We start from the raw sequence: 9,271 nt of genomic DNA on the forward strand, positions 1-9,271 counted from the left end.
GATCTAGCTGAGACCACCGTCGACCTGACTCAACCCACATCTATCTGTCCGAGGCTATAGAGGAAAGCTCCTAGTGTCTCGGCATCCACTGTCGAAAGTCCCGTCGCATTGAGTGTCCATAGAAGAGCTGAGACTGAGCAAAGGGATCCATCTAGCCCTATTTCACGCATTGACTTTTGCATCCGATCGTCACTATCCATCTTTACGAGAACTCAGATCAAGAAACTCAAGAGCGCTTCCTTGCGATGATTGAGCTTGCTTTCCAGACTGAGCCATTCTTGATTACAATCCACGCGAGACTAGCCCATCACGTTGTTCTACCCCCTTCGTCTTGTCAAAAAGTAAGACACACATATTCTCCTTCCGATTTATTACCTCCGGTGACGATCCAATTTGTTTCTAGCAATCCTCGTGCGCTCAGGTTCCACTGTTCCACCCGATTGTGCGTTTTTTTTGTCTCAGTTTCTCTCATCTTTCCGATGTGTCTCAGTCGCTCTGCCATTCCGAGACATGCTGACTGACTATCTTCCTTTGGGCTATATTTTGCTACGGGTGCATTGCTACCCTTTTGATTACGTATCTTCACGTCCAATCGTGAGTTTTTGAGATCAAGGAATCTCCAAGGAGAGATATGTGATCATCTCACACTTCCTCTTCGGGCGAGTTCTCTTCCCATTTGGGAATTCTGGCCTGATGTGAATGAGAGTACAGCTTTTTGTATCACTCTAGATTTGTGATAACGTGGAAGCACTTTTCTTTTCTTTTCTTTCGCACGTGGTGAGACGAAATAAGAGATAGTATTGGAGGTTGTTTTTCTCAAATTTCCATACTGGGCGCGCCCTTCCTCTCCCTAGTGAACGCCGGTTCGTGGAAGATAATCTGATGAGATTGCGCCACATACTTCATACTCTCCTAGAACTTCTCAAAAGAGAAATCAAGGGACAGGCATCAGGGAGATCATCTTCTAGTACTATGCCCAACGAGTATTCATTCCACGAGTGATATCTTTTGAGTTGTCTGCTTCGTATAAAAATATTTTATAGATTTCATCAGATTCATATTTGCAAATTTGTTGATTATACAACATCTCCAAGTATTCCAGCTGTGTGCCTATCGCTAAATCTCAATCGTTTCCACCATCCCCAATCTCCCTCTGCCCATTTCTCTCCATCCCCTCAGCCTCAAGCACAACTGCACACACCCGAAATCTCTGCAACCACCCCGCTGCCGTCCGATCCTCATCCTCAATAGCTACACCAACATCAGGAACATGCCGAACTTCCCTGTCGCAGTTTCGTGTCGCCATGCAATGTAGAAGAATCTAATTTATTTCCTGCATGGGCGAGGGAGGGGTTAGGCGGTTTTGAGAAATCCTCCTTCGCTTGTGATGGGTGATATATGTATGTATGTAATGTAGGTATGCAATGTCGATATTAAAACTTGAAAAGTACGCTAAGACTCACCGAGTTGTGGGAATTTGTGTAATCGATTTCTTGGAGATGGAAATGTAATCTTATATCTGTAGTTTACTCTTTTTACAATTTTCATCTCTTGAAAACCGGAATCGTTCGTCTCCTATCATTTGTCATATTCTTGGGAAGTAAGATACTACTAGTAAAATACATACTACATCACAATCAATTCCCATTCAGCTCCTCAGTCAAACAGATACACATTCTCGTAACAACCCACACACATACACACACACATTCTTCTAGTGAGATTCCCACGCAACAGCCAACTCCGTGTCCCATCTACCGTACCTCCTCCAGATATCTCACCGAATACCGCCGCTGCACAAACCCAGCAACTAGTTATCATTCTACTCCTCAAGGTCACTTCTAAACGGCACCTTGTATGTAATAGATATGTATGTCTGATACGTACCTACGTATATTCAGAGCTTACGTTCCCCTACCCCTCCCCTGATTTCACTCGAGCAGCACAACATATACACATACATATCTCCAGAATCCAGAATCCAAAATCCATTTCCCGTTTTCCAAATTTCCCTAAAAGGCTAACGCCCACTACACCAATATATTGCCCTAAGTGTAAAGACACAATAGCATATACGATACATGATGTGCATCGCATCGCATCGCATTGCATATCATACAATTCCTTTCATTTGCATCTGCAAGACTGCATGAGTATGAAATTATCCACGCCGTGCAGTCACTACATGTCATATCCTACGATAGATTACAGAGCATCGCAAGCTTCCTTCATACCCACATACCCACATCCCTATCCCAATCCTATCTTTTCGTGTTTCCAGAAGTCATGCATGTATACATGCACACACGCATATAAGTCATACCACACGTGAGGGCTCGAAACGGGGAGGTCGTCCATATGCACACATACCAATCGATCCATCTACCCATCCAGCTAGCATAGCCTATTCCTTCCCCTCCCCCAAACCCGCATTCCTCATTCCAATCCTCGCGACTCAACTTTTTCCACCGGTCTCGGAGTCCGCACCCGAAAACCAACTTCCTGGCTCCCAGCCTCCATTCATCTTTCACTTGATCCCAGCCACCATCCTACACACCCTATCCATCTACTCATCCCTCCCTCCCTCCACAAGAAACCACCCATCACACCCCCAGCTCTCCCAAAACCCAACCCGCAAACCCTCCCAAATCCAAAATCCACACCCCCATCCCCCAATCAGCACCCCAACCCTCCACTCCACCAACCACACCTCGCACCACCATGCACCGCATCAAACTCCCCGGCTACCCACATATCTCACCCATCTCACCCATCTCACACTCCCCATCCCTACCGCATCCCACCTCGCACCACTTCCCCTCCCGTACACCCACCATGTATCTCCGTACCTTCGTACCATCATATATATAGAGAGACGAGGTACGTACCTACGCCCCTTCCCTCCCCTCTCCCGTGTTTGTAGTCCGTTATTTCCGTGTCTATGCGTTTGTTGATTTCGTTTTATTCCATCCCATCCTATCCCATCCTATCGTATCGTATCATATCGTATTCTACGTGAAATGAAGGAATCAATAGATGATCGCATGAATGAAAATTGCTAGACATTAGAAAACTACACGCTGCTTTTCTTCTTTAGATACTTAAATACCTAGCTATGCAATTGATACCATCATTTTGCTAACGATATTCATATTGTTTGATTTGAATGACATCATTCAACACATTGTGATGAGGAACATCGGACATGAAAAGATCTAAGTCACAAAAATAAGTGTAATCGACGTTCTTACCTCTTCAAGAGATCTCTTCATTGAGCCCATACCTACTAAATAAATAAACATCAAAATACTAAATGAGATGTATACAACATCTTTCAAATCTCTCCCCGGATAACCCAAAAACTGCTTGAGATAATTCAATATTTGAACTCTTATACGGATATTATGTTAGGAGGGTACAAATTTCCTAGCCTGATCGCAGATTTTTGTCAATATTACAGAGTGCAAGTATTACCGATTTAAATGACAACATCATTCCAATTCTACAGATTTCTATTTAAATCTTGCGATTTGTTTTGAAGAGAGTGGCGATTGCCTATACAGATATGATGATTGCTAACCCCCTAAAATTATGTACCACAACGCCCATTCAGCAAGTAGCCCAGTACCCAAACGCGCGCCAAAACAGCAAATATACACAAAAAGATAACATTGGCTTATATACTTTGTGCTTCAGCTCGAAACGCCAACTGTGATCATATAATTTTAAGGAAGCGAGAAAAGGGCAATTTATTAGCGGATAATTTCCGTCAAGATTACACAACACGGTGCCGCCGGGAGATTTCGGATCTGATATGATTATCAGAATCACAAACGACTTTCAATACCCGCGAAATTCTCCTCTCCCGGCCAATGTGCTTCAGGCCAGACGTATCGCATTGCTTCCCAGATGTGTCTAGTGGCATGTTAGTCTTCAAATGAGAACAGATGAATGGATGAGATGATAGAGGAAATAAGAGCCATACCTGACGTGGATGATCTCTAGGCCATCCTTGACTTCTTGCGGAACGTCTTTGATACTAAATTGTGTTAGTGTGCTGGCTAAGTTGAGAGGAGAAATACTTACTCCTTTCTATTGTGTGCTGGTAATAATACAGTCTTGACACCGGCACGGAGAGCTCCAATGAGCTTCTCCTTGATACCTCCTACGGCAGTAACACGTCCACGTAACGAGATCTCACCCTATAGAAGATATTAGTGCCCGTGAACATACGAGTATTGCATACTGAGACTTACCGTCATTGCCATAGTTGGGGGCACAGCCTTGCCGGAAAACAACGAAATAAGTGCAATAGTGTGTGCCATACCGGCAGATGGGCCATCCTGGTCAATTCATTAGCGGATTATAACACAGCATCATGGGAAAGCAAACCTTTGGGATAGCCCCTGAAGGACAGTGCACATGGATACTCCTCTTCTTCATGATGTTCTCCGATGGGTCATGCGTCAAACCCAGCTCGTACGCATGAGCTTTCACCCAGCTTAGTGCTACCTCGACACTCTCCTTTAGTACATCGCCCAATTTCCCTGTTAGCTGTACGCTACCGCTCCCTGGCATATCGGCCACTTCGATGAAAAGAATACTGCCGTTCCCACCAGAACTATAGGCCACGAGACCTGTGACTATCCCTGGACGACTATTCTTGTAGTTAGTGTTTACATCCTTACAAAAGCTTAAGCAAGGTAGTCTCAAATCTTGGAGACTAAAGATAGTAGATGGAGGGCAAACCTTGTCTTTTCGGCAATTTCTTCATCAAATTTTTCAATACCCAGGATTTCCTCGAGATCTTCCACCGACAGCTTTGGTTTGTAATTTTCTGTAGAACTGGTCAGTATTCGCTGGCTAGGGATCATGCGGAAAGAGCCTCTACCTGTATGTCCCGAGTCCTTCGCCTCCGCATATTCTACCGCCTTGGCACGACACACGGATCCAATCTCTCGCTCAAGGTTGCGGACACTAGGAGTTTAGGTGGTCAGTGAAGTTACTACAATTAGCCTTGACAGTGGCAAGATTATACAAGTAACGTAGGGAAGCTTCGGTCTATAGGAAAGAGGAATTTAGGGCCATCAATGCTTACCCTGATTCGCGAGTGTAGGATTCGATGATCTTGGACACAACATCCTGGGTGAATTCGACTTGCCCATCTCCGAGCCCATCTACACAGCGTCAGTGGCCGAATACAATATTCTCAGCTGATTGTGAAGACTTACTAGTGCGAATCTGCTTTGGGATTAGATGCTGCGAGGCGATATGTCTTTTTTCAAGAGTCGTGTATCCTGACAAGCTAATAGTTTCCATACGATCAAGTAATGGTGGCGGGATGGTATCTAAACTGTTCGCGGTGGCAATAAAAAGGACTTTGCTAAGATCGATTGGTATGTTGACATAATGATCCGTGAATGTGTGATTTTGTTCTGGGTCTAGAACCTCAAGCATGGCAGCCGATGGGTCGCCATGAAAGTTAGAAGTGCTACAAAGAAGTCAGCTACAGAAATGCCTACAGACAACAACGTTACTTACCCAACCTTGTCAATCTCATCGAGCAGGAAGACAGGATTTGCCACACCGACCTTTTTCAGGCCATTCACTATCAAGCCGGGCATTGCTGCCACGTATGTTCTGCGGTGACCTCGAATTTCCGCCTCGTCCCTGACGCCGCCGAGAGAAATCCGATGGAATTTTCGTCCCAACGCAGTAGCAATTGACTTTGCTAGACTAGTCTTGCCTACACCAGGAGGGCCAACAAGGAGCAGAATTGGCGATTTGTCGATTGTCCTCTTGCTTTTGAGAATTTCAACCTTAGCAGTTGAATTCTCTTCGTCAACTTTGGCAAGTTGTGAATTAACATCATCATTGATACTTTGTTTGAGTTTGAGAACCGCCAAATACTCAAGTAATCTCTTCTTGACCTTTTCCAGCCCATAATGATCATCATTGAGTTGTTTACGGGCCCTCGATAATGTGTCGACGCCAAGTTGATCTTCAGTCATCTGAGACCACGGTATCTCAATCAAATTTTCCAGATAATTCCGACAGACTTGATACTCTGCCTGAGCTGGTGCCATTTTCTTCAACCTCTTCAGTTCTCGATCGGCGACTTTGGCGGCTTCAGGGGTCATCTTTGCGCTATCAATCTTTTTCTTAAGCTCCTCCATTTCGTCTGGTTCTTGATCATCATCCTGAGACCCACCATTACCTGCTGTACCGGGAGGTAGTGGCGCGCCCGACATTGATGGTCTTCGCATACGATGTCCATTTACATTATTGAATTGCTCGATATCTATATTTGCGGGGATGTTGGAGGTTGTGACTGTGGTTATTTTGACGTTATTTTTGATAGTGCTGACTTGACGTTGAAGTAGAAGAATTGCTCGTTCAAGGCGATCCTTAGTTGAGAGCGCTGCTAAAACCAGTAACTTTTCCTCCAATGATCCCTCAACCACATTCGCCATAAAGTCTGCCAGAATTCCGGCCTCTGATACATCCTTCTTTGCTATGTATACTTCGAGGCGGCGTGCAAGCACTGGGGAAAGCCCACCAGATGTGCGAGGTAGAAGGGATGAAAGTCGCAAAAGGGTCAAAAGTTCTCGTGATAGTTGTTTAAGATGTGCGAAAAGCCCTTGGACGGCTACATCTTCAGTAGGCACATCTGCAAAAGTTTAGTAATTGTCATGTCTCGACAAACACGATTTCCCTTACCTTCATCATATAAATATGTAACTTCTCCTTCAAGGAATGGCTTCTCTTGTGTTATCCTATCCACCTTGATCCTGGCTACACCCTCAACCAACAAGGCGAATTCCCCGGAACGACCAGTTGTGCCTTCAACGCCCGATATTTTAGCAGCCACTCCATATCCAAACAGATCATCCTTCGTAGCTCTCGATGGCTTAATATCTAATCGTTCTCTGGGTTGTGGGGTTTGCTCGTCTCCGGTAATCATCTTTTGTCCATCTTGAGTGAGGAATGGCGAGTTCAAAGGAACGCAGGCAATATTGACATTATCCAATCGCTGACTCGGTGTAGTTGAGGCTGCTCTGCTATAAACCCCCGAGAGCAAAGCTGGAATATCTTGCCGTTGACCAGACACTGGAATGCGAAGGACTACTCCAGGGAGGAGAACGATTCCTTTCGCCAAGGGAATGATGGGTAAATTTGCGGTCTTCACGGGACCCATACTCATGTTGCAGACAGTGTGTTGATGACAAATGCGTGTATTCTCGTAAATTTGATGAAAAGTTAATAAAGATTGTATGTATCAGTTGTTGTTAATTGTTCTCAATGGGATATAATCAGTGGCTTTGTGGCAAGAATGCTTCATCAATAATGCGAGCATCAGTCGAGATAAGGAGCCGAGGTTCGTCATGGTGTACGGGGAGTGGATGTGGATGTGGATGGATGTGGATGGATGTGGATGGGATGGTGCATCAGGTGTAAAAATGGCGGGACTCAATTCCTTTTCCGTTCGCTGTGTTTTTATTCCCCACCAACAACAACACGATACATGTATGTCTTAGAAAACACATGAATTTTCTAGAGACTTCACCGATATTACATATCTCCTGTTTATTTTGGATTCGCTCCATTGAATAAATAATACATCCAAATATCCATCACCGGGGTATTCGATTGCCTTCAAAGTGCTATTCATACTTGAACTTGTCGCGTCGTTTGATTGATTTGTACCAGTTATGTAATTGTGTGAGCATGTTGGCCATGCCATTCATGATTTGAAAGCCTCCAAGTTTCCTGGGTATATACTAGGTATATTCATATCCATCCTTCACATGCAAGTATTCAAGAAGATCGTTTCCATTCTTTCCTCACCTCGCTCGGTGACAAGCTCAAGTCATTTTGGTTGAGTAGCAATATGATATACAGGTACACAGGAGTAAATCAGGAATGCTCTTTGCAGCAATGGCATATGGTTGATATCTAGCCAAACTCTGTCAGCGATGTCTTGGTCAATCTAATTTGTTCCTGCGGAATACAACGCATACACATTCTTGGGCAATTCATCTGATGAGTCTAGCATTCGTCCTTCAATATACTACCCATGAGGGATTTTGTGGTAGTTGCTACAAACATGATAGCCAACCTTTATTCGTCAATCGTAGACGTAAATAATAGTGGGCTCGCCTCCGACTGCGGGTTCCGTGTCTTTTCTCCTGCATTGCAACTGTTTGCCCTTTCTTTGCACTGTCGAAATGCTGAATCGGAATACCGAACCATTCATGAAATTACTTATCACGCCTAGTTCCACGTAGCAAAAGCTCGACTTTGGGGGTCTGAGGTTTGAGCGGAAAGAATAAGAATATAATGATTGCATGTTCTCTTGCATATCACTAATCCAATCCGATGCCATCCTCGCTTCAAAACGACGGTTAGAGGCTAGGCTAGACCATGGGTGGGTACAATAAACAGGAAGTGGCTATTTGATTTTACATCGTTTGAAAAGACCGGCCTCCCCAAAATAATTCATGTGGGTATAGGGCACTCCGCAAGAGGTTGATATCGATCTGATCGAAGTGCGTGTAGGTTTGTAGCAACATGTAATAGCAATTGACACTTTGCTTCGATACCCTGTCGCGATTCTTTGTTGTATTTTGTCAGTTTGGGCGAGTATCAGATCACCCCCGGTCGTCTAAGATTATAAACGACAAACAGATTGTTAAATGAGTTCCATTCGGAATCCGTCCAAGCAAATTTCCAAGCCGAAACACGGCTTTTCAACGCGGCGAGGTATATAACAGACAACCTTACACATCAAGAACGTGAAGCCAACATGAGTTCAACAGAGAGTTGATCACACGAAAGATCTTAGAGAGGTCTAAATCTCCTGCAGTTCTTGAAAGCAGCTAGGATGGAAAGATATTGTGATGATGTTATTACAGTGCAGTTCTCGGTAAGATATCAGACTTTCGGGGGAGAGTTCTTACTTAACTCGTATACACTAGGATGAGTAATACCGAGCCTCGAAAGAAATCTCCAGATTGATGCTACTACAGATTTTCGAAGTCAATAATCCACGGATGCCAAATTACTAAGCTTTTAGAACTTGGGATTCGAGGAACTTGGGACGATAAATACTGCTCAAGGTGGGGACTCGATTTCGATACTTTTCCATATGCACCCCTCATTACAATTCAAACATACCAATGTACCACTTTGGTGTGCTGAAACTGCAACAGCCACAGCCAGAGCACACTCTCGGTCTCATTCAATATTGGCTTCCATGGTACGCCACGAA

General features: G+C 44.4%; 1 protein-coding gene across 1 annotated transcript; it reads right to left on the reverse strand.

Moving 5' to 3' along the window:
* Positions 1-3,827: 3,827 nt before the first annotated feature.
* EAE98_006895 (uncharacterized protein) lies at positions 3,828-7,204 on the reverse strand (the record flags this gene model as incomplete). Its single annotated transcript, XM_038954518.1, has 11 exons — positions 3,828-3,915; positions 3,986-4,039; positions 4,087-4,202; positions 4,257-4,343; positions 4,393-4,657; positions 4,750-4,837; positions 4,892-4,977; positions 5,099-5,177; positions 5,232-5,491; positions 5,542-6,670; positions 6,721-7,204. The coding sequence occupies 11 exons, from the start codon at positions 7,202-7,204 to the stop codon at positions 3,828-3,830; spliced, it is 2,736 nt and encodes a 911-aa protein (XP_038809198.1).
* Positions 7,205-9,271: the final 2,067 nt, after the last annotated feature.

Source organism: Botrytis deweyae, assembly GCF_014898535.1.
Source record: "Botrytis deweyae strain B1 chromosome Unknown BDEW_015, whole genome shotgun sequence".
NCBI classification, from domain to species: Eukaryota; Fungi; Ascomycota; class Leotiomycetes; order Helotiales; family Sclerotiniaceae; genus Botrytis; species Botrytis deweyae.